General features: G+C 39.6%; 1 protein-coding gene across 1 annotated transcript in view; it reads left to right on the top strand.

Annotated features, from left to right (window-relative positions):
- CCDC83 (coiled-coil domain containing 83) overlaps positions 1-27,020 on the top strand; it is a 74,178-nt gene that overhangs the window by 27,822 nt on the left and 19,336 nt on the right. Inside the window, exons 4-6 of the mRNA XM_049890691.1 lie at positions 3,423-3,585; positions 6,967-7,134; positions 25,242-25,333. Coding sequence (XP_049746648.1) covers positions 3,423-3,585; positions 6,967-7,134; positions 25,242-25,333 — 423 coding nt within the window. The remainder of the gene's footprint in view (positions 1-3,422; positions 3,586-6,966; positions 7,135-25,241; positions 25,334-27,020) is intronic.

The following is a 27,020-nucleotide window of genomic DNA, read 5'->3' as shown; positions in this document are numbered from 1 at the left end:
AAACCCAAAACCCTCACCACTGTGTTGTTCATCAGTTCCTAAAGTTCCTAGCCAGTCAGTTTTCTTCTCTCCAGCATTTGTCATTTTCATATGTTTGTGTTATATGTAATATCTAGGGTTTTTAGTTGTATGTAGTAGAAGGAATAGGGAGAGGTACATCTACTCCATCTTTCTGAAAACAGAAGTTTAATTGATTTCATTTTTAGTTTTAATTACAGACCAAAGTAGCAATACATATTTAAAAATTGAGATTTAATTTGCAAAGCATATATTTCACCCTTTAAGTGTACAATTCAGTGCTTTTTAGTAGATTCACAAAGTTGTACAACCATCACCACTATCTAACTCCGGAACAATTTCATAACCCCAATACTATTTTTTTTTTTTTTTTAATACTATTAGCGGTCAGTCCCAATTATCCTCTTCTATCATCCCCTGGTGTCTTCAAACCCTGGTGTCTTAGTTATCTAGTGCTGCTGTAACAGAAATATCACAAGTGGATGGCTTTAACAAAGAGAAGTTTATTCTCTCAAAGTCCAGTAGGCTAGAAGTCCGAATTCAGGGTGCTAGCTCCAGGGGAAGGCTTTCTCTCTCTATCTCCTCTGGAGTAAGGTCCTTGTCATCAGTCTTCCCTTGGTCTGGGAACATGTCAGCGCAGGAACCTCACGTCCAAAGGACGAGCTGTGCTCCCAGCACTGCTTTCTTGGTGGTATGAGGTCCCCATGTCTTTCTGCTTGCTCCTCTCTTTTATATCTTGAAAGAGATTGACTTAAGACACGATCTAATCTTGTAGATCTCATCAATATAACTGCCACTAATTCATCTCATTAACATCATAGTGATAGGATTTACAACACATAGAGAAATCACATCAGATGACAAGATGGTACATAATAATACAATACTGGGAATCGTGACCTAGCCAAGTTAACAGATATTTGGAGGAGACACAATTCAATCCATGACACCTGGAAACCACTAATCTACTTTTTGTCTCTATAGATTTGTCTTCTGGACATTTCATATAAATGAAATCATACAATATGTGGCCTTTTGTGTCTGGCTTATTTCACTTAGCGTAATGTTTACAAGATTCATCCATGTTGTAGCATGTAACAGCACTTCGTTCCTTTTTATGCTGAATAACATTCCATTGCTTGGATATACCACATTTTGTTTATCCCTTCATCAGGTGATGGATATTTGGGTTGTTTCCACTTTTTGGCTGTTATGAGTACTGCTGCCATAACCATTCACGTACAAGATTTACACTTATTTTTCAAATTTATTCCCATTTTATTCTTTTGTTACTATTGTAAATGGAACTGTTTTCTTAACTTCATTTTCAGATTGTTCATTGCTAATGTAGAGAAATATAACTGGTTCGAATGTCTGTCCTCTCATTTATAGCATCTGAAATGCTTAACCATTGTGCTACCAGGGCTCCTTATAATAATAATAAAAAAAAACCTTATAATAAGGACAGTTAATTGGGAATCAGGCTTTGGAGGAGTTCTCTCCCCTTCCTTCCCACTGAGGCTGCCTGCTGCTGGTTTTTACCATGGTTGCAAGACTCTTGATTTTCAAGGCTATCATGGGACTAGAGCGAGGGGATGATAATAGGACAAGTTACAACACCACAAAGCTCATTGTCCTTACTTAGATTCAGCCTTTTTTCTTGAATAAACACTCCATGGATTGTTGCAGGCTTTTGGTTAATTTCCAGAGTTCTGAAAAGTTGGTTTTGACAAGTTTTGTCAGTTCTCTCATTGCTTTTATAGAGGAAAGGATTTTCAGTGGTCCTTACTCCACCATTCCTGCTGACATCACTCCTAATAAGATTTTAAAGAGGGAGTTGAAAGAGAGTCAATTTTAAATACAACATCGTATTATGAATCCCTTGGTATTAAAAATTCTTTAGAAATAGGATTGTGATACCTTAGAATATTACAAACTAAAAATCAGAGAACCTAAAACTACTAAATTTTGAGCATCATGTATTTCTATTCTTTATTTCCATTTCCATTGTCTGAAATTACTCAAATCCTATCCACCTCCTTTTTTTTTTTTTTTTAATCAAGCCTTGGTGTCATAAAGTTTATTGTCAATTGTTTTTATTCATTTTTTTAAAGTTTTAAATTAAATTTCTAATGCACTGTGTATCAGTTATTTTATTCAGCCTGTGGAATAACTTAAAGAGCATCTTTTCTTAAGATTGCAGTAAAGCCTTATCTGAGGAGATTAATATATTAGTGTCTGTTTTGCTAAATAGTTTTAAGGAATCAACTTTTTCAGCCCTTGAGTTTAAGATTTGTTGGATGAAGTAATAAATTAAAGAAATGCATTGTAGTAGGCTGTAGGACTTTCAAAGCGTCATAACTATGTGCTTTTATCTATTTACTTATTTTTATACTTTTTTATTTTGGTGAAAGTATATAAATATGTGTTTTTAAATTATCTGAAAGAGCCTTGCTACTCAAAGTTCATCATGCTTGGCATCATCTGGAACTTCTCAGAAATGCAGAGTTGCAGGCTTCATCCCAAACTGCCTGAAGCAGAATCTCCACTTTAGCAGGATCCCCAGGTGCTTGTTATATACACTAAAGTTTCAGAACCACTTGCCTAGAAAATTAATCTTAATAAAATATTCCTTTATAGTGGAGCACTCAGTAAGTTCAGAGGATAAAAGACATGAATATGACTAATAAAATACAATGTTGAAAAAGTTATAATAAAGGAAATTTACATTATAGGGAAAAGGAAGTAATTTTTAAAAGAAGTATTAAAATATTTTAAGTATATACATTTTATTAGGCTTAGGAAATTGAAGGAAAGACATGAGGGAAGTTGATTACTAGAGCTTAAAAGGGAATCTAAGAAAATTACAAAGAAACATTAAGGTCACACACAAAAAATCTCTCTCTGCATGTGTATATAATGAGATAGCAAAGGCAAGGATAAGTTGATTACATAAGAAGCTTAGAAATATGGATGGGATGTCCATAAGAGCAACCTAGTCCATATTGCCAGTGTGAAATGTTGGGAATGGTGAGTACCCATCACCATAAAAGAAGAGAATGAGGGTCATTTGTGAGAAAAGCTGGTGGATTCAAACTGCTGACCTTTTGATTAACAGACAAGCTCTTAACTACTTCACCACCAGGGCTCCACCTGGCAAATAGTAGATGCTTTATAAATACTGACTAAATGAATAATGAATGATAATGTTAGTATTTAACAGTTACTGTGTTGATGGGTTTAATTTTATTTTGAATCTTCCATAAACTTACAGATATTATTATATGATTTATTTCATTAAATATTTCTCACTTTAAAAGCTGCAATATGTGACTCTCTTTTTAGGAAAAACAATGTAAATAGTTCAACAGATGTAGTTAACATGCTGTCAATTTTCATGACAGAATAAACGCTTAAAGGATGAACAGATTTGGCACATAAAGAACCTACTAAAGGAACTGGGTGAAGATAAGTCAAAGGGAGTACCAGTTGTAACAAGAGAGGATGTTGAAGAAGCAATGAAGGAAAAATGGAAGTTTGAAAGAGACCAGGAACAAAATTTGAAAGGTGATTTAAGAAAACTATCGTAAAGCTATATCGAGTTATTTGCTGAATGTATTAATGCTTTTGTTTCTCCCATTATGTTCAAAATGCTGTGAACATATTTCACATGCCATCATTACCACCACAACCACAGACACATGTAGGCAAATGGACAGGAGAGGGAAATATGAGGTGGGCAGTGACACTGAAGCCAATTGAGGAAGAATAAGGGTATAAGGGCAGTGATCAAAAACAAACACAGATGAAAACCATCTGACTCTTAACACCAGACACTATTCTATTAAACACAGCTCTGAGCTGCTTCTCACAGTTGGTGATTTGTTCTTTTGGTAAAATGATATTTTTTGGTGGCTTCAGCCTTGGCTTAGACTTGGGAATGATAAAATGAACATAACCATGACAGTTTTTCTCCCAAAATCCTTAAGGGAACTAAGCCCCCCATTTAAATGTGGGAAAAGGGAGATTAGAGTTGAGAAAGGGAAAGCTTGGAAGACATGGATAGAAATGATGCTACGTGCAGGTGATGAAAGACTGAGAACGTACTCGTGCCATGGCTTAGAAATACCATAGTCATACACAGTTTTGACACTTCACATTTTTTATTCCTGAGTCAGAATCGACTCAATTGCAATGGGTTTTCTTTCATCCTAAGCTTGCTGCCAATATTTCTCAAACCACTTTTGCCAGACCTCTATAAAAGCCATCCTCTGGGAAACCTGGGAAAAAAAACTAGAACATTATCAGGAAGCAGTACCAGAAGCTAAAAAGCAAAACAAGGGTAGGGACTAGATTTTTCCCAAATTTCTCCAAGTATTTCAAAGTGACCATGTACCCGAGAACTTTGCACAGAGCAGGCACTCCACTCAGTTGCTATTTATTGTTTTGAATGAAATAGTTTCCAAGACCAAACACCTACAGGCAAACTTCATTTATAGAACTTTCCAAAACTGTTCCCATAACCCTCCTCCTAACCAAGTCTCTTTATTGACAATAGTGATGTCATGAGGTGGTAGAATTGTATTTTGTAGGACTCTTCTCTGGAACAGTTCTGCTTGTGTTTGGAGGGAATATTTTAATAAATCCTTAAGGTGGGAGTGAGACCCCAAAGGATGCTTAGGCATGCTCCCTAAACTGTCTTCTAAGGGAAATGGTTGAGTTAGTTGAAGTGTGCCTGCTTATGGTTTGGAGTCCTGGTGGTGTAGTGGTTAAGAACTTGGCCACTAACCAAATGGATGGCAATTCAAATCCACCAGCCACTCCTTGGAAACCCTATGGGGGCAGTTCTACTATGTCCTGTACAGTCACTTTGAGTGAGAATTGACAGCAGCAGATTTGGTTTTTTGATTGCTTATGGTTTGGGCTGAGCACTGGGGCATATGTATTATACAAGTCTGGGCCCGAACTGGATGGCTTAGCACAGTAGAGGAGGGCTGGGCGAGTGTGGTGGTCCAAGGGAGAAAGAGGCCCACAGGTGCTGAGGAAGAGAGGGAAAGTGAGAGAACATATGTGTCTGAAAAGAGTTTCTGAGGCAGTTTGTTATGAATTGTACCAGGTCGTCCCTTGCAACTCATTTTGGTTTATAGAGCATCAGTGGTGGCTTCACCTGGTAGGTTGTCCCAGTGCAGACTCTGAGGCCCCACCCAGACCTAGTGAAGCAGAAACTGCATTTTGACAAGATCCCAGGGGATTCCTGTGCCCATAAAGTTTTGTGAAGTGCTGACATAATCCCTTTCTTCCAGCTTTTAGTCAAGACTCGCTCAGTTGCAAAGGTAAAAAGCCACCTTGAATTAGCCTAAGCATAAAGGGGATGCTAATTTTTTCATATAACCAAACCACAGAAAGTGCAGGGTGCTGCTGACCTGGACCCAGGACTTCAAATGCTATCAGATCTCAGCTTTTTTTTTTTTTTAACTGTTTCTCTGTCTTACTCTTCCCCCTGCAAGTTGGCTCCTTTTTCTCAGGCCGTTGTCCCCGCGAAGCTGGAACTCTGACTGCAAATAGCTCTGATTTTGCAACCTTATATCCTCAAATTTGAGGCTAAAGAGGCATGTTTTCCACCACTTTCAGTGAGAATATTTCTGTAAAAGGATATCTTGGGGCACCTGCTCACCCCTGGCCCAATCCCTATAGCCAGGAGATGGGCCACTGCAATTGGCATACTAATTTGACAAGGGGTAGGAAAAGGTTGTTCCTAGGAGGGATTCTGGGAACATAGAACATCCGTCTCTGTTAGGAAATCTTCAGTGTCTTCCACCCTCCCCGGCAAACGCTGAATGTGGCTTAGGGCTGTGGCAGCAGCTATCTGCTCAAAGAAGAGAATGGCTACCTCTCTGGGTTAAAATGCGTATTAACAGTTGTTTAAATTACAATAACAAGCACCATTTATTAAGGATTGTAGAAAATATATATTCTATCATTTACATCTTTGGAAAAACATGCGTCCAGAGTCCTTCTGGATCTCTGGACTGAAGACCAGCCTCTGGCCTGATTGGAGTGCTTCAATCATTCAACAAACATTTACTGAGGACTAATTGCCAGGCTCTGTGCTAAGTGCTGTATTTACAAGGATGAATAAGACTCCGTCCTGACCTTAAGAAGCTCTCAAACGAGGTGGGTGGTGGTGAGCCAAACAACCATTAATTGTTCTCAGCTATTTGTAATGCTTCCTTTTCCAAAATATTCAGCAACATGGTACCCAGACCTAAAGACTGTAGACTAGCGTGTTTATCAAGTGCACCAGGGAAAATTCAAAGTTTATATGGTTGACATGACTCAATATTTGTACATATTTAACTGAGGAACTTATCTCTCTGAAATCTTAATAACAGGGTTATGGGGGGGTAAGGAGGGGAAAGACATGTTATTATGACTATCATTTCACCCACGGGCAGTCCAAACAAATGAATTTTAGATGACTTAATCAAACAACTTACTTATAAAAATGGTTGCCAAGGATCTGGGAAGGATAAAAGTTGAAATCAATTTTTACCCACAGGCATAATGGCCAGGAAAATAACAATTTACTATTCAGAGTGTATGTGATATAATACATTGTATAAAATATGACCATTATCAAGCTATCACAGCATAATTTAAACATGTGGGTTGCTAGGCATATAAGTCAATTATCTCTGTTGATCACAATCCAAAACTACACATCTGTTTTGTAACCAGACAAGTTTAATTCATGTTTGGATTTTGAATTATGAGGTCTAGATAAACAATAGTTTGAATAGTTTAGATTTCACTAAATCGAAGGTGTAAAATAATGTTCATGAGTTAACAGCATTTTACTACTGGTCTTTGACTTAATAAAAATCAGATCGCTTCACAAAATTGTATCAAGGACAATAGAAATAACATGTCTTGATTTTCTTTTAACAGATATGCGCATGCAAATAAGTAATGCTGAGAAACTATTTCTTGAGAAACTCAGTGAGAAGGAATATTGGGAAGAGTACAAGAATGTAGGGAGTGAAAAACATGCTAAACTCATTACATCCTTAGAAAAAGACATCAACACAGTTAAAGAGAACGCAAGGAAAATGTCAGGTCAGTTGTAACAAAGCTAATTTAAGTTAAATAAACAATGTTTAGAGGACATTTAGAAGAAAAAAAAATGGAAAAATGGGTACTCCCTGAATCATTTGTTACTCTCTGCTGTTGGCACAAGCAACTGTGAGCCTAAAAGTGGAGGGAAAGTAGAGAAATGAACCCAGGACCACCTATGAGAAGGGGAATAAAGGGGGTGGGGAACACTGCGACCAACTTACTTGAAGAAAGAAGCTTCATTTAGCACACTCCCATACGTGGGTCTGGTGCAAATTCACTCAGGTAGGGGGATCCTGGGGTGGGGTGGGGTGGGGTGGGGGTGGGGGGTGGAGGGCAGTGGTCGTTCAGTGGTAGAATTCTGGCCTTCCATATGGGAGACCCAAGTACGATTCCTGGCCAGTGCACCTCAAGCACATCTGTCACTCGTCTGTTGGTGGAGGCTCATGTGTTGCTGTGATGCTCCACAGGCTTCGGTGTAGCTTCCAGACTAAGGTATACTAGAAAGAAAGGCCTGGCAATCTGCTTCAGAAAATCAGCCAGCGAAAACCCTGTGGATCACTATGGTCCGATCTTGTTGTGCACGGGGTCTCCATGAGTCAGGTGCCAACTCAACGGCAGCTGACAACAACAACAGGAGGATCCTGGGACTGGACTAAATTAGAAACGGAATTCACCTGAGGCAAGCCAAGGCAATTTAGGCAGACTGAAAAACCAGAATCATTATGGAGAAACGCCCCAGTTAATGCTAAGCCGTAGTCTGAAAAAACTGGAGGGCAAATGTGAGATAGAAGGTGGAGAGGGTACTGAGCAGGATGGCAACAGGTGTGATGAAGCCCAAACTAGGTACAACGGGTATATGTGCTGGCCCTGTCCTTTAACACAAGGTCACCTGTCTGTCACTGAAGTGAGCATAGTAGCTTAAAAGAACACCAGAGACTCAGAGACAGAGAAGTCATAAAAATAGAATAAATGGGGAAAATCTGGCCAAAAAGAGTGCTGGGGGTGGATGATAGTCCAGGACCTAGCTACCTGGGCCTCTGGACTGATTTTTGTGTAAGTTTCTCAGCTCAGAGGCTCTGCACCTCAAAGATAGTGTGAATTTGACAACCATACTAGTCTGAATTTGGAGTTCTTGATTTCTCAAATGATTTTCCTTCTGAAATAAAAGTAGAGAGTGAATGTGACACCCTCCAGCCACTCAGATCCTCTCCGTATCAGAAACTACTATTACCAGTTTCTTGTGTAGCTTGTCAGAAATATTCTATGCCTGTATCAATGCATATATAAATATGTATCACAAATAGAATGCTACAGATTGATTTTTCACTTGCCTTTTCATGTAACAATATGGGTATCTTTATAGATCGGTATATATTAGTACTGCCTCATTCTTTCAAATGGCTACATTGCTTGGTTGTATTATAATTTTTTTAACCTGTTCCCCTACGGATAAGCATTTAGGTTTCCGGTCTTTTATTATTCCAAATAATGCTGCAATAAATATCCTTATAAGTATGTCATTTTATTGTGAAGAATATCCTTATACTTAGATCATTTCACTTATGCTTATCTCTAAAGAGAAATGGCTGGGCCAAACAATCTGTTTTTTATTTCAATAGGCATAGATGTTGTACCAAGTTGCATCCCACCAGGGTGCATGAAAGGCCTGTTTTCCTACATCTTCAACAACAGAGAGTGTTATCCAACTTTTTGTTCTTTGCCAGCCTTATAGGTAGAAAATAGCATCTCATTGTAGTTTTAGTTTTCATTTCTCTTACTATAAGTGATACTGAATATCTTTTCATAAGTTTAAGAGCCATATGAATTTCCTTTTCTGTAGACCATCTGTTCACATCCTTTGCCCATTTTTCTATTGTGTTGTGGAGCTTTTTACATTTTAATGAAATTAGATTTTTATCTGTGAAATAAATTGCAAATATTTTTCCTATTTGTCATTTGTTTTGTGTTTATGGGTCTTTTTATGAGGAAATTTTGTGATTTGATAGTGCTCAAGTTATCAGTGTTAGATTTTGTGATTTCTGAGATTGTGGATAAATTCTCTGGTATTTTCTTCTAGAATTTTTATGGCTTTATTTTTGTATTTAAATCTTTGATTTGTTTTTGTGTGAGGTAGGAATCTGACTTTACTTTTTACCAGATGGTTTTCCAGTTGTCCTAACATAATTTATTGAATAATCCATTTTTACCCCACTTGTTTGAAATACTAACTTTATCGTACTTTAATTTCCTATGTATGTTTGAGTCTCTCTCTATTTTCTACTCTATTCTATTATCTATGCATTTGTACATCTGCACCATACTTTAAAAACAATTATTCTTTTGCTATGTTTAAAATACTTATAATATTGTATCTAGAATGTCTTCATTTTACATTTTTAAAGTAGGAAGACTTATATGATCACATATAAACTTCACTCATTATCTTAATCAGAAATTTGAATGATTTCGTTTAGCTGAAAATTTTCATGCTGTGATACAACTTTTGGGTTGTGGAAATAACATTTATATATTCAATGACTCGTCCAGTCTTGAGGTATAGCAATTTTAGATGCTATTGGAAAATGGTCATTATGGCTTGTCTTTTATGCCATTTTAGGACCTTCTCCTTACCACCCAGGAAGCATCAGTAACTCTACTGGGGAACTATTAAACACTTTATCGGTTACCAATTGGACACAACAAATATGAGCAGGCCTTCTAAATCAATCTATTCAAAGCCTTACTACCATTCTTCTTTTTCTCCTACCTCCTTTTTCACAGACCCCTTGTTCCATTATTTTTCTGGAATTCTCCTCCCACCTGTGATCCTGGAGTTTGTGTGTGTTAGGCTCCTTTAGTTGCAAGGAACAGAGGTTGACTCAGCCTGTCTTAGGAGAAGGGTGGTTATTTTTGTGAAAGAGCCCAGTAAAATGGAAGTTTTTTATTCTAATATAATGGATACCATGTTTCTAAGTTAGGTTAGATACTACCATGCCGACTTGCAGTATGATGAGACAAATTGCACCTTCAGTCACCAAATTCCCGACTATAAAGGAAAATAGAACTCAGAGGGAAACTTACAGAAATAAATGCCTACAGAAAAAAAGATCTCAAATCAACACCTAACTCTACAACTAAAGGAATTAGAAAGAGAAGAAAAAACTAAGCCTAAACCTAGCAGAAGAAAAGAAATAACAAAGATCAGAGCAGAAATAAATCAAATCAAAAACAGAAAAACAATAATCAACAAAACCAGAAGTTGGTTCTTTGAAAAGATCAATGAAATTGGCAAACCTTTAGCTAGACTGACAAAGAAAAAAAGAGAAAAGGTGCAAATAATCAAAAGAAGAATGAAAGAGGAAACATTACAACTGGCCAGAGAGAAATAAAGAGAATTGTGATGGGATATTATGAACGATTGTACAGCAACAATTGTTAACCTAGATGAAATGGACAGATTCTTAAAAGCACACAACATACCCAAACTGACTCGAGAAAGTAGAAAGTCTCAACAAACTCATAAGAAGTAAAGAGATTGAATCAGTGATCAAAAACCTCCCAACATTCCCCCATCATCTGAACAGCCCTTCTAGGTGAGTTTCTTCAAAATCATTCAGTCAGTCCATCAGCAAATACTTAATGCTTACTGCATGCCAGTTACTTGCTAGGCCCTGGGTGCACAAGACAAGCCTGGTTCCTGCCATCATGAAGATTCCAATCTATGGGAAAATCTCTCCCCATCCCACTTGCCAGTTCCCTCCACCTGCCCCTATTCTTGCTTTTGGCCCCCTTCCTTCCTCTCCCTGGGCCTCAGACGTCTGCTGGTACCCATGGGCAATGATGAAGGGCTGCCTGGGTTGCCATTCATACCTCTTTGGGCTTGGTTTCCATTTCTGAGTTCAGCCTTGTCTGCTCTTGCTGGGGAGGTTTCTGTGCATTAGTCAGTTGGCTCAGGGAGCATGGGATGGCAGAGATGATGTGGTCACCAGGAGGGCAAGGAGGAAGCCCGGGTTGCAGAGCAAGGAGGATGCTCAGGGTCATGCAGCCTCTGGGCTGTTCTGGAATGACCAAGGTTCAACCTATTCTAGAGAGAAAGGAAAACACAGGCCAGCAACAGGTCTAGCAGAGGCCAGTGCTGGGTGTGGGGTTCCAGCAGTGACTTGCCTGATCCCCACCCACCTGGAAGAGAGAAATACTGGCTGCCCTGGGGTTTGAGCCCTGCACAGACTCTCCTTTCCCCTTCAAGTCTGTCACAAACCAACATACTTCCTCCTTGGCACCTTGGTTGAGGCCCTCTTGCCTGCTCCTGGGACCTGATCACTCCCCACAGTCCCCTACTCAGATTCACCTATACCCACCACTGTGTTAACCTTCCCATAACCCTCCACTGATGGTGCCCAATTCTTGCTCAACAACCCTGCCCAACATTGCCCTCTGGTCTCCAGTGTTGGCCTCAAACCTACCTTCTGAGATGGTTAGTCTTATGTGTCAGCTTGGCTAGGCTATAGTTTCCACCTATTCAATCAAATACTAATCTAGGTGTTACTGTGAAAGTATTTTGTAGATATGGTTAACATCTAAAATCAATTGACTTAAAGTAAAGGAGATTACCCTCAATAATCTGGGTGGGACTCATTGAATCAGCTGAAGGTTTTAAGAGCAAAAACAGGTTTCCCTGAGGAAGAAGAAATTCTGCTTCAAGACTGCAGCATCAGGGTTTTAAAAGTTTGCAAGTGGCCATCTAAGACACATCTATTGGTCCTATCCTGTCCAGAGTAAAGAAAAATGAAGAAAACCAAAGACACAAGGAAAATATTAGCCCAAAGGACTAAAGGACCACATGGACCAGAGCCTCCATCATTCCAAGGCCAGAAGATTTAGATGGTGCATGGCTACGACCACCGACCCCTCTTGACAGGGACCTCAACAGAGAGTACTGCAGAGAGCAGGAGGAAAATGTAGAACAAAGTTCAAATTCACAAAAATAAACCAGACTTACTGGTCTGACAGATACCACAGGAACCCCCAAGACGATGGACCCCAGACACTGCTAACTCAGAACCGAAACCACCCTGAAGCCCACTTTTCAGACAAAGATTAAAATTAGACAGGACTATAAAACAAACAATAAAACAGGTGAGGAACACACGCTCCTTAGTTCAATCACATATACCAGACCAAATGGACAACTCCTGCCCAAAAGCAAGGCAAAAAGGTAGAAAAGGACAGGAACTGGGCAAATGGACACAGGGAAAGTGAGGTGGAAAGGGGGAGGGTGCTGTCACATTGTGGGAATTGCAACCAATGTCACAAAACAATATGTGTATAAATTTTTGAATGAGAAACTAACTTGAGCTGTAAACTTTCACCTAAAGCACAATAAAATTAAAAGAAACAAACAAACATAAAACCTCCCAATAAAAAAAGCTCTGGCCCAGATGACTTCACCGGGGAATTCAATTAAACATTTAGAGAAGAATTGACACCAATACTGTTTAAATGTCTTCAGAAGATACAGACCAAAGGAATATTCCCTAATTCATTCTATGAAGCAAACATAACCCTGATAGCAAAACAGGACAAAGACACCACAAGAAGAGAAACCTATATAGTCCAATATGCCTTATGAATATAGATGCAAAAATCCTCAACAAAATACTAGCAAACAGAATTCAACAGCATATTAAAAGAGTCATACACCATGACCAAGTGGGATTTATTCCAGGAATGCAGGAATGGTTCAACATTAGAAAATCAATGAATGTAATACACCACATCAACAGACAAAGGAAAACAACCACATGATCATTTCTATGGATGTAGAAAAAGCGTTTGATAAAACCCAACACCCTTTCTTGATGAAAACCCTCAAGAAAATAGGAATAGAAGGGAAGTTCCTCAATATGATTCAGGGCATATATGAAAAACCAATAGCCAACATTATACTTAATGGAGAAAGATTGATAGCTTTCTGCTTGAAATTAGGAACAAGACAAGGGTGCCCACTCTCAACACTTCTATTCCATATTGTATTAGAAGTGCTTGCCATAGCAATAAGATGGGGAAAAGAAATAAAACGTATCCGGATTGGAAAAGAAGTAAAATTATTTCTATTCATAGATGACCCACCCCAGTGCCATCGACATGATCCTATATACAGAAAATCCCAAAGAATCTGCAAAAATCTCCTAGCACTAATAGATGAATTTAACAAAGTTGCAGGGTACAAAGTCAACAAAGAAAAATCAGTTGGGTTTCTTTACACAAACAATGAGAAATCTGAAAGGGAAATTAGGGAAACAATTCCATTTATAATACCATCTAAGAGATAAAATACCTAGGAATAAATTTAACCAGGTATCTTAGTCATCTAGTGCTGCCAAAACAGAAACACCACAAGTGGATGGCTTTAACAAGAGAAATTTATTTCCGCACAGTAAAGTAAGCTAAAAGTCCAAATTCAAGGCATCAGCTCCAAGGGATGGCATTCTCTGTTGGCTCTGGAAGAAGGTCCTTGTCCTCAGTCTTTCCATGGTCGAGGAGCTTCTCAGGCACAGGGACACTGTGTCCAAAGGATGCGCTCTGCTTCTGGTGCTGCTTTCTTGGTGGTATGAGGTTCTCAACTCTCTGCTTGCTTCTCTTTCCTTTTATCTCTTAATATAAAAGGTGGTTCAGGCCACACCCCAGGGAAACTCCCTTTACAGTGGATCAGGGAGGTGACCTGAGTAAGAGTGGTGTTACAATCCCACTCTAATCCTCTCAACATAAAATTACAACCAAAAAGTGGATGACAACCACACAATACTGGAAATCATGGCCTAACCAAGTTGATACACATATTTTTGGGGGGACATAATTTAATCCATGATACCGGGGATGTGAAAGACCTATATAATGAAAATTATAAAACACTGCTGAAAGAGATTAAAGACAACTTAAATAAGTAGAAAGATGTTCCATGTTCATGGATCAAAAGATTTAATATTGTTAAGATGTCAACACTACCCAAAGTAATCTGTAGATTCAGCACAATCCCAATCAAAACTCCCACAGCCTTCTTTACAGAAATGAAAAAACCAATCCTCAACTTTATATGGAATGACAAGAGGCGCCAGTAGTTAAAACAGTGTTGAAAGAGAAGAATAAAGTAGGAGGACTCGTACATGCTGATTTTAAAATGTATTATACAGCTACAGTAATCAAAACAGCCTTGTACTGGCATAACAATAGACACATAGACCAATGGGATAGAATTGAAAGTCCAGGAATAAACCCATGCATCTATACTTAACTAATTTTTGATGAGGGTGCTAAATCCATTCAATGGGGAAAGAAGAGTCTCTTCAATAAATGGTGTTTGGAAAATTTAATTTCCACGTACGGAAAAATGAATCAGGATCCATGCCTCACACCATAAATTCAAAGTGGATTAAGGATCTAAACGCAAAAACTAAAATCACAAAATTCTTAGAAGTAAATACAGGAAGAACGCTGTCAGGCCTAGCTTTCAACAATGGATTATCCAATATAATAACAAAAGCACAAACAGAAAAAGACAAAATAAATGGGACTTCATAAAAATTAAAAACTCTTGTGCATTAAAAGACTTTACCAAAAATTGAAAAGACAAACTACCAATTGAAAGAATATCATTGGACACAACAGAGAACCCCTGAGGGAGCAGGAGAGCAATGGGATAGACCCCAAATTCTCATAAGACCAGACTTAATGGTCTGACTGAGACTGGAAGGACCCCGGTGGTCATGGCCCCCAGACCTTCTGTTGCCCCAGGACAGGAACCATTGCCGAAGCCAACTCTTCAGACATGGATTGGACTGGACAATGGGTTGGAGACGGATGCTGGTGAGGAGTGAGCTTCTTGGACCAGGTGGACACTTGAGACTATGTTGGCATCTCCTGCCTGGAGGGGAGATGAGAAGTTGGAGGGGGTTAGAAGCTGGTGAAAAGGACACAAAAAGAGAGAGTGGAAGGAGACAGCAGGCTGCCTCATTGGGGGAGAGTAATTGGGAGTGTGTAGCAAGGTGTGTATGGGTTTTTGTGTGAGAGACTGACTTGATTTGTAAACTTTCACTTAAAGCACAATAAAAATTATTTAAAAAAAAAGAATATCATTGGAATCATATCTGATAAGAATCTAATAACCAATATATATATATATATAAAACTGGCAATTTAAGAGCAAAAAGACAACTCAATCATAAAATGGGCAAAGGACTTGAATAGACATTTCACCAGAGAAGACATTCAAATGGCCATTAAACACGTGAAAAAATGTTCGATGTCACCAGCCATCAGAGAGATGCTAATCAAAACCACAATGAGATACCATTTCATTCCCATTAGGGTGGATAAGATTAAAAAAAAAAGAAGAAGAAAATAACAAATGTTGGTGAGGATGTGGGGAAATTGGAACCCTTATCCATTGCTGGTGGGAATGCAAAACAGTATAGCCCCTTGCGAAAAACAGTGTGGTGGTTCCTTAAACAGCTAAAACTAGAACTACCGTATGACCCAGCATTTCCACTCGTAAGTATATACTTAAAAGACTTGAAAGCAGAGATTTAAATAGATACTTGTACACCAATATTCATTGCAGCACTATTCACAGTAGCCCAAAGGTGGAAACAACCTAAATGTCCATCAACAGATAAATGGATAAAAAAAAAATGTGGTACATACATACGATGGAATACTACTCAGCAGTAAAAACCCAACCCAGTGCCGTTGAGTAGATTCTGACTCATATCGACCCTATAGACAGAGTAGAACTGCCCGATAGAGTTAGTAGGAGAAATGAAATCTTGGTACATGCTACAATACTGGTGGAGCTTGAAGACATTATACTGAGTAAAATAAGTCAATCATAGAAGGGCAAATATTGTATGACTTCACTTATATGAGAAGACAAGAACAGGAAAAACCAAAGTTTATTAGTGGTTTCCAGGGGCAGGAGGGAGAGGGAAAAGTGCGATTATTGCTCATGGTGTACTGAGTTTCCATTCATGATGATGGAAAAATTGCATTGCTTATTTTTTTTTTTTAAGGGTAGGGTTGCACAGCTGATTAATGTAATTGCTGTCAATAAGTTGTACGTCTGCAAAAAGTTGAATTGGCAAAAGTTTTGTGATAGATATTGTCATGGATTGAATTGTGTCCCCCCAAAATATATGTCAACTTGGCTAGGCCATGATTCCCAGTATTGTGTGATTGTCCACCATTTTTTCATCTGATGTGATTTTCCTATGTCTAATAAATTCTATCTCTATTAATGTTGATGAGTTGGAATTGGCGGCAGTTATGTTGATGAGATCTACAAGATTAGATTGTGTTTTGAGCCAATCTCTTTTGAAATATAAAAGAGAAAAAGCAAGCAGGGATGTATGGGGACCTCATTACACCAAGAAAACAACGCTGGGAGCAGAGCAAGTCCTTTGGACCCGAGGTTCCTGTGCATAGAAGCTGCTAGACCAAGGAAAGATTGATTACCAGGACCAACAGTGAGAGAGCCTTCCCCTGGAGCTGACACCCTGAATTTGGACAAGCAGCCTACCGGACTGTGAGAGAATGAACTTCTGTTTGTTGAAGCCACCCCCTTTTGGTATTTCTATTATAGCAGCACTAGATAACTAAGGAAGATACATTTACAACAACAACAACAACAAAGAGTAGCTGCTGAGGCTACTTATGTACAATCAAACACCTCATCGGAATTGGTTCCTTGGTTTGGAGGTTTAGGTTCATGATTTCATGGGACGTCACAGTTAATTGGCCTAATAATGTGTTGACTGCTTCTGTTCTACTTCCTAGTTCCTTGTGTAGTGCCTGGAGTCTTAGCTTGCAAGTGGCCATTCAAGGTACAACAATTTGTCTCTTTTCACCTGCACAGAGGATGAAGGAGAGATAGGAATAGGAGGAGGAAATGGAATGCGTAGCTAATTGCCTCTATGAACAACTGCCTTTTGCCATGAGACCAGAAGAGCTGGTCATTTTGATCAAAGATTTCATAGAAGAATCCTGATTAAAAGGTAGAAAACGAACAAAATTTAACATTTTTGTGGAATCCAGATTTTTTGGAGGCTGGATGAACCCCTGAAACTATTGCCCTGAGATAATCTTTAAACCTTAAACCAAAAAAATCCCCTGAAGTCTTCTTAAAACAGTAGCTTAACTAGTGAAGAATGTCTGCCTTGAGCATTGTGCTGTTTTTAAGATCTACCTATATGGAATCAAATAGCAACTCAGAAGATTAGACAGGGAACTTAAGAGGCAGCCAGTTTATGTTAATGAGGGAGGAACAACTCAGACAAGGAAGGTGAGAATGGTTACACAACTCGAAGAATGTAATCAATGTCACTGAATTGTACTTGTAGAAATTGTTGAATTGGTATATGTTCTGCTGTGTATATTTTTAACAACAATAAAAATAAATTATATTAAACAAAGAAGTTGAAGAGCTCAAGGAAAGACTGTTCAAAATTAGGGGACAGCTTTTGGAAAAAGATGCTGGTGTGTTTTAAGCAGGGGCAGATTATCCAGTAAACAGGGTAACCGTACTCACCTTGCTTACTAGATCACCTGTAGTGAACAACTTCGTGTTTTTTCACCACATCAAAGACTCTGCTTCTAGGTATGGCTGACATCTGTCTCTCTCCCAACCCCACAGTACCTTCCTATAGAATCAAAGCCTCTTTTCCAATTTACAATTCCTAACAGGGGTGGGTGACCCAGTAAGCAAGGTAAGCATGGGCTTACTTGTGCTTACTTACTAATCTGTAGTGAACAATTTCACATGGGTTTTACCACATCTTTGATAGGACCATGCATGACCTAAGCTTTGCTCAGGTGTCCAGCCCTGCTTTACTCAGTGGCCATGTGGCCCTGGGCAGAGGGGAGGGGCAAACACAGAGGAGGGAAGGAAGTACCTGCGACTGCTTCCCTGAACTTTAAATAGAAGATGTTGGAATATAGGGTGTTGAAGAAACAGTCACTCATATTGCCCAGGACAAGGCTATTCCTCCCCACTACAAGGAAAGGGAACCTGAGATTAGGCCCAGGAATAAAGGGTGAGGGTTATGACAAGTCATTAGATATGAAAGTTACAGAGCTTTTTTATTTTTTTCCTTCACCAGGAGCACAGGACAGGAATCCCTAAAAATTCTACTTTGTACACTAATAATAGTTAAAAGACTTGGGTTCAAGCCTACTTACAAATAAGTAAGCTTGCCTTTTTGTATGTCAATTTCCTCATTGGCAAAATGAGAGTCCCCATGTGATCTCCAAGAGAACTCGAATTTCTAGCACCCGCTTTTCCATACAGTTAGTATTGAATTGTGTCCCTCTCAAAAACCGCACCCCCCGCCTCCAAAAAAAACATGTGTTGGAATCCTAACCCCTGTATCTGTGGATATAATCCCATTTGGGAATAGGGTTTTCTTTTTTTCTTTCTTTTTTTTAATTTTTATTTCACTTTAAGTGAAAGTTTATAAATCAAGTCAGTTTTTCATACAAAAATTTATACACACCTTGCTAGGTACTCCTAGTTGCTCTCCCCCTAATGAGACAGCACATTGCTTCTCTCAACCCTCTATTTTCGTGTCTATTCTGCCAGCTTCTGACCCCCTCTGCCTTCTCATCTCTCCTCCAGACAGGAGCTGCCCACATAGTCTCCTGTGTCTACTTGAGCCAAGAAGCTCACTCTTTACCAGTATCGTTTTCTGTCTTATAGTCCGGCCCAATCCCTGTCTGAAACATTGGCTTTGGAAATGGTTCCTGTTGTGGGCTAACAGAAGTTCTGGGGACCATGACCTCCAGAGTCCTTCTAGTCCCAGTCAGACCATTAAATCTGTTCTTTTTATGAGAATTTGAGGTCTGCATCCCACTGGTCTCCTGCTCCCTCAGGGGTTCTCTGTTGTGTTCCCTTTCAGGGCAGTCATCGGTTGTAGCTGGGTACCATCTAGTTCTTCTGGTCTCAGGCTGATGTAGTCTCTGGTTTATGTGGCCCTTTCCGTCTCTTGGGCTCATAATTACCTTGTATCTTTGGTGTTCTTCATTCTCCTTTGCTCCAGGTGGGTTGAGACCAATTGATGCCTCTTAGATGGCCACTTGCTAGCATTTAAGACCCCAGACACCACTCACCAAAGTGGGAAGCAGAATGTTTTCTTAATAGATTTTATTATGCCAATTGACCTAGATGTCCCCTGAAACCATGGTCCCCAAACCCCTGCCCTTGCTACAGTGACCCTGGAAAAGTTCAGTTTATTCAGGAAACTTCTTTGCTTTTGGTTAAGTCCAGTTGTGCTGACCTCTCCTGTATTGTGTGTTGTCTTTCAATAGGGTTTTCTTCATTATGTTAATGATGCCATATCATTGTAGGGTGTGTCGTAAACCTGATTACTTCTGAGAGATAAAAAGAGCAGATTAGGCACAGTGAAGCAAGGACAAATGGGGGAGGGGGGCTGGGGGAAAGATAGATGCCACAAGGAGATGACCAAGAAACCTTGGAATGCCAGGGCTACAAAAACTGAGAGAACTTCCCCCAGAGATGACAGAGAGAATGCCTTCACCTACAGCTGGTGCCCTGAATTCGGACTTCTAGCCTAAATTGTGAGAAATTCAATTTCTATTTTTTACAGCTACCCACTTGTGGTATTTCACAGCAGAACTAAGAAACTAAGACACGTACCTTATATAATCCTCGCAAGAACCTCAGACTTAGATATAATTGTGCCCATTTTAAAGATGAGGAAATAGAGGCCCAGAGAGGCAAACAGCCTTAACCAAACTCACAAACTTAGGGCGGAACTGGATTTGAACCCAGGTGTGTCAGATCACAAAGCCCACGTGCTTCAAAGTCTCCCCAGCTCTGTGATTCCAGTAAAGCAGAAATGGCTCTCTACATCCAGACTGTGCCTGAAGAAATTGCTGCATGGCTAGTATTTCCACCTGCTCCTGTTCGATTTTCTCTACAGAGGGCTGACAGAAGGCCACCGCCACAGGCGAGGATCAGCACAATGAAGCCCCATTGGCCCAGATGAGTATGAAGAGTGGGCGACAACAAGACTTCCAACAAGCTGTGGAAAAGTGAACAAAAGAAGAGCCAAACACAACAGGGAAGGCAGAACAAGGTGAAGCAAGCTTCAGCAAGTGTAGTTTTGTGGTCAGCTTCTGGGAAGCAGCCATAGCAGACTGGCTACCTGCCATTTAGCAACCAAGCTTTATGTTAGGCATCTGAGCAGCCAGGAGTCTGAAGGCACAAAGTCACAATCTTCCGGACTCCCACTTGCCATGTCTCTAGCCTCTATGAGAAGGAGACTTCTACGTACCCCCAGTTTATTTAGGTATATTCTCAAGTGAATGTTGCCAGAAGCATCTCCTGAGTCACAAAGGCTGACAACAAGGCTTTCACATCCACCCATTGTGCTGGTTACTTTGCTTTTAAGAAGAAAAAAAGGTCCATGGAATTTTATATGGAACAGAGTTGGTTGTTAATATGGCTTTTACAGTATTAACATGGCAATAGAGAGAGCTACAACTTTAATCAGAGTGTATTTTGTAATCTATTTTTTATGATTTACAGCAAAGTATTAATACTTAATGATATCAAGCCCCAGGTTTTATGGATTCTTTCAGATGCTAAAAATGTACAATCCATTATAGCTAAAATCCTGATCCAATGCAACTTTTAGATTGATTGTGGTGATTTGTTGGATAGAAATTTCAAATAAATAACCAGCGTTAGCCTGATGGACTACATACTGGATTAAAAGAGAAATTCCATCAGAAATGGGATTTGAAGAATTAAAATATTCCCGTGATTACTTTGAATAAGGGTAAGAAAAAAAAAAAATAGGCTATGTAGATGAGACTATGTAGGTTGGAGTAATAAAGACTTCCATCTTCTTAGTCTCCAGATGACAAGTTAGACTAGTCCTCAAAATCTAATGAACCCTCTTGTTCATGAACAGCTGCCTCGGTCAGACGCCCTTGATCCAGCTCGGTCAGAGGCAGAAACTGACCTGTTCAGACCACCTTTCTGGCCGCTCCTCAACTTGGGAGAGCTTGCCCCTATTCTCTTTTGTTGCTGTTGTAGTTGCCCCATGTGACAGAGTAGAACTCCCCCATAGGATTTTCTAGGCTGTAATCTTTACGGGAACATTATAGCTAATGTTCTTCCTTGGAGATGCAGGATAGGTTCGAACTGCCAACCTTTTGGTTAACAGCCGCATACTTAACGGTTGCGCCACCATGGCTCTTTGCCCCTTCTCTCTTTTTATTTCCCTTTTCCCTTCCCACCAAAGCTGCTGCCAAAGAGCCAGCCTTTGCTGCTGCTGCTGCTCTGGTGCCGAAGCCTCAAATCACTGCCCACCAAGACTCACTGTTTGCTGAATTTAATTTTCTTCAAAAATCTTTTTCAATATGTTTTATGTCCAAGGTCTTGCAGTAGTAAAAAGATGTGAAACAGAGGTTTTACTTCCTGCTACCAGAAAAAGTTTTCATTTATTAGGTGAAACAGTTACTTGAGTAGCAAGGGCAGATGAGGGCTGAATAACTCCTGCTTAGGTCCTTGGTTCCCCGGTTCCAGCGGTAGTGGCCTGACTTTGGCTCCTGGTCCCTTCAGAAACCTAGAACTGCAGCTCTCCTTCCCCATAGCCTAAGATCTCGGAGAGTTCTAGCAATCTTGACAGTCATAATTTTCAACATCATTTCTATGGGAAAATACCTTCTGACTTCCAAATAATTTTCCTGCAGATGTTATAATAAAACATAACTAAGGCATAAATTGGGGATGTGTCAGGGTATGACAACCTCTTAATTATTCTCAGATTAATTCATTTAGAGTAGTACAGTCTTGGTATATGCTTTTTATGTATTTTCATTTAATTATTCCTCAACAAATTATCATATTTAGCAAACATTTATTAAATACTCTTCCTCAGCCATGGGCATCAAGAGGGATATAAAGAGAGTTATTGAGGTGACTAACACATAGTCCCTACCCTTGAGGGATTTATAAGCTAGATTGAAGGTGAGATATGCAAAAATGATGTGATAATTACATCTGGCAGTATATGATTAATTTCCAATTAATTGATTTGAACAGATATGGTGGCAGCTGCTGAGATGGTCCCCAATTGACCCTTGCTACCTGGTATTCATGCTCATGTGTAATCCCCTCCCCTTGAGTACACAGCAGAAGCCACGGGATCCCACGTCCAATATTAGGTAACAAAAAGACTGTGGCTGCTGTTTTGGGCACTCTCTCTCTCTCTCTCTTGCTCTCTCACTCACTCAGTCTGAGGGAAGACAGCTGCCATGTTATAAGCTGCCCTAAGGAGTGGCCCACAAGAACTGATGTCTCTGGCCAACAGGTAGCAAGGACCTGAGGCCTGCCAACAGCATCATGACCTTGGATCCTCCCCCATTTGAACCTTGGATGACTCAACTTGCAGATCCCTGCAGTCCTGACTAATACCATGATTGCAAACTTGTGAGAGACTGTGAGCCAGAGGTGCCCAGCTAGGCTGTGCCCAATTCCTGACCCTTAGAAAGCTGGCAGATAATAAATGGTTGTTGTTGCTTAAAGTTGCTAAGTTTGGGGTAATTTGCTATACAGCAGTAAATAACCAATGCAACAAACAATAAGGACTAAGCTCTCAAGGAAGCTTCAGGGGCGAGGGATTCTGGAAAAACTTCATGAAAGAAGTAGGATTTTAAGTAGGCTCGAAGGTTGGGTAGGATTTGGATGTGGACTTAGGAATCGAGAGTGAAGGCCACTCAGACTGTAAAACCCGGGAATAAAAGCAAAGGGACAGAGAATGGTCCAAGTGTGCTCCAGAATGATGCCTGGGTTCCACTGGAGAGCTGCGGGGAGTGAGGTGGGAAAGCCCTGCCTCCATTGCACCAGTGCTGCAAAAGAAGCCAGTTCTTGAAGGATTGCTATCACTATTAGACACCTACAGGCCTATTATTTATGTATCAAGAACAGTTAACAACAAAAACACTTACTAATTGCTACTTAACACTCAGGCAACATCCCCTTTCTCCAAGTTTTTCTGTTTCCTATGTATGGCTAAGCATTTCAGTGCTGTTTCCCTAGCTGAGCAGCTGGCAGTGACAGGCAGTGTGCTGTTTTAAGGTTGCTCACAGAGACAGTGCATTTTGTGGGTTAATCACAGCCAATTAGCTCCTCTATCTGAAAAAAAAATTTAAAAACCCAGGTGTGAAGAAGTTGGATGACAAGGTGAAGTCATCAGATAGTAAATCAGAGAATGTTTTATGCAGAGGTCAGCCTATTCTCCTCGAGGAGCTCTTCAAGAGGGGTAGTATGTTGGCTTAGGCTGAAGGTGGGCCGAAGTTCAGGGACTTGGGGGAAGGAGAGAAGCTTAACCAAGCATTGTTTACATTTGGTTAAGAAACATTTGTTTCTGAAACATTTTGTTTCTGATTGATCAGTTGAGACAAGCAATTCAGTTACTCATTGATTAGGCAAGGAATAGGAATTTGGAGGATCTGTGTCTGGCCTTGTCATAGGTAAACAAGGGGGCATCTGTAAGTCCTGTCTAAGTCATACGGGAAGGGTGGTTGTTTGCAGAAAGTGATTTTCTCGAACACAAAGCTGGGGGTCGGGGGGACTCGTTTCTTCGACCGTGGCTGTTTTCCTCTATCACAGAATTCAGGTAAAATTCAACATTATCAGTTTGAGGAGACCTGGTGGTGCAGTGGTTAAGCACTTGGCTACTAACTGAAAGGTTGGAACCCACCAATCGTTCTATGGGAGAAAGATGTGGCAGTCTGTTTCCATAAAGAGTACAGCCTTGGAAACCTTATGGGGGCAATTCTACTCTGCCCTATAGGGTCACTTTGAGTCACAATCAACTCAATGACAGTGGATTTTTTTTTTTTTTTAATGCCTAAACCAACAACAAAAACAAACCCATTGCCGTTGAATCGATTACGACTCATAGCGATCGTATAGGACAGAGTAGAACTGCCCCATAGAGTTTCCAAAGAGCGCCTGGTGGATTCAAACTGCTGACCTTTCGGTTAACAGCCATAGCACTTGACCACTATGCCACCATGGTTTCCTTTTTATGCCTAGTTTTCCTTAAAGACAGAGCCCTGGTGGCACAGTGGTTAAGAGCTCGGCTGCTAGCCAAAAAAAAAAATCAAGAGTTCGAATCTACCAGCTGCTCCTTGGAAATGCTGTGGGGCAGTTCTACTCTGTCCTATAGGGTCGCTATGAGTCAGAATCAACTAGACAGCAGTGGGTTTGGTTTTTCCTTAAACAGAGGTGTTGACTGTATGATCTCTAAGCATTTTTCAAGTCCTAAAATTTTATGATTCTTTGCTCTTTCAATGCTGACACTTCTGAGCATGAGAAAATTTGGAGAGGGTAGAGAATCCTGCCCTTCTCAACCTCTGGCCTCCTTTCTTGCTGTGAGCCTAACTCAGAACCAGGTCTACTAACTTTCACACCCTCCACTACCTCTTACTCTCCTCTTTGCATTCTACCTTCCCGACCCCAGAAAACATGTGCCAAGAGTGCTGGGAATTTAGTTGGATGGAGTCTGAGGAGCTAGTCTCTTGAATAGTAAAATCTTTATATTTCTGTTGTGGAATTACAAGTTGTGGGATGTGAAGTGTAGACTGCCCACACAAATACTGTGTTTGAAATTCTCTCTTTGAAGAGACAATCTTTGATATGCAAATATTCATGAGAGGGCTATCATCTTAAACTAATTCACATTAAGGCATTAGTAAGTTATTGGAAGGAGACCTGGTAGTGCAGTGATTAAGCACTTGGTTGCTAACTGAAAGGTTGGTGGTCAGAAACCACTATGAGGGTCGCTGTGAGTTGGAATTGACTTGACGGCAAGGGGTTTGTTTGTTTCTTTTTTTTTTTTTTTTTAAAGTTATTGGAGCTTTTCTTCTAATTGGAGAAACTAGATACTTTAGTAAATGTGTGACCTGAAAATTCAGGAAAAAAATTTTCAGGAAGGAGAGGTAAGGATCATGGAAAATAAAATTTATTATCCCAGTTTTACCTAGGATTAGCCTTGTTAAGGCTTCTAATTTTCTTTTTAAAGAACAGTATAAAATCACTCTGGAAGATGCTAGAAAGAAAATAATCAGAGAAACTTTGTTACAACTGGACCAAAAGAAGGAATGGGCCACACAGGTATTTTTCAATTTTTATTTAAAAAAAAAAAAAAAAAAAACTTTTCCCCCAGTTTTTTTCTTGTGGTATATCATAATGGTTAAGAACTTGGGTTCTGATGTTAGGCAGTTGTAGTTTAAATCTGAGTCCTACCTGTTGCTGGCTATATAACCTGAATTTGTTACTTAACTTTTCTGGGCTTCAGTTCCCTAATCTATAAAATGAGGACAGTAATAGTATTTGCTTTGAAGAGATGGTGTGAAGATTAAACGAGATAATTTAGGTAACATAGCAAGAGTCCAATAAATTATTATGCTGTTATTTTTCAAGTATTATAATAACAATGATACTAAATTATCAGAATAAAAAGTATGGATGAATTATAGAATGAAATATAATTTGTCTAAAAAGCACTTTCTTACATACCCAGACCTGAGAGAGTACACTCTACATTGCTGCTGCTTAAAAATTTTAGAATACTAAAAAAAGAGATACAATTTCCAATTTTATATGCTTTTTCATGTCTTTGTTTTACACAAAATACCTGACTTTCCTTTTTCTTCACTGCCCTTCCCCCAAACAACCTCCTAAATCACTGAGGAGGCCGCTGCAGTTAACTTTTCATTTGTGACATCCCTTCTTCAGAATCATAAATGTCTGGTTGTTAAGTTCATTAAATTTCAGCTGCTATTGCTTGTTTCTTCCCTATTGATTCAGTTGTTCTTTCAGTGTTACTATTAGCCTATTGCATGATTTTTACCCATTTACACAAATACAGAGGATTATGGAGAACTGATCAGTGATTTGCCCATACACTTTGTGACTGAATCTGACTAAATGGTGAAATCAACCATGAAGTGACCTGACCATAGTTAAGATGGTTTAAAATGTGCCCTTTTAAGAATTATCTATATGGGATCAAATGGACAACAGCAACTGGAAAGATTAGATAGGAAACTTAGAGGGCATTGAATTTACGTTAATGGGGGAGGAACAATTCGAAAAAGGAAGGTGAGGATGGTTGGACAACTTGTAGAATATAATCAATGTCACTGAATTGTACATGTAGAAATTGTTGAGTTGGTGTATGATCTGCTGTGTATATTCTCAACAATGAAAAATAAAATATTAAAAATGCGTATATAGATCAAATATGCTTCAAGCATAAAGACTTCAAGCATGTATAATAAGGACCGTTCCAGAAACGGTTCCAAGCATTTTACATTTAGGTCTCTCAACAATCCTGTAAGGTAGGGACTTGGTAATGATAAGACTGAGACGCAGAGATATCTTATGACTTCCCCAGACCTAGAACGTGACAGAATTGGGATTCAATTCAGGAGATCTTCACATCGTTGCTTTTAATCACTACACTATACATTTTTTCCCTCACATAATGCTATATGGAAACCCTGGTGGCATAGCGGCTAAGTGCTATGGCTGCCAACCAAATGGTCGGCAGTTCAAGTCCGCCAGGCGCTCCTAGGAAACCCTGTGGGGCGTGGCACAGGGTCGCTATGAGTCGGAAACGACTGTATACCACAAGCTTGAATGAATTTTCCTCATTTTATCTGACTATTTTGGCATGCAGTTCAACTTCCTATAATCCAGTTCTTTGCACCCTTAGCTGTATGCTGGAATCACTTGAGACCGATTTTTTTTTTTTTAACATACTGATGCTTGGGTCCTGGATGTTGCCTGGGCTTGA

The sequence above is a fragment of the Elephas maximus genome, chromosome 7, assembly GCF_024166365.1.
Source record: "Elephas maximus indicus isolate mEleMax1 chromosome 7, mEleMax1 primary haplotype, whole genome shotgun sequence".
Lineage (NCBI taxonomy): Eukaryota > Metazoa > Chordata > Mammalia > Proboscidea > Elephantidae > Elephas > Elephas maximus.
The sequence above is the reverse complement of the archived record's forward strand: the minus strand, read 5'-3'. Positions and strand labels throughout refer to the sequence as shown.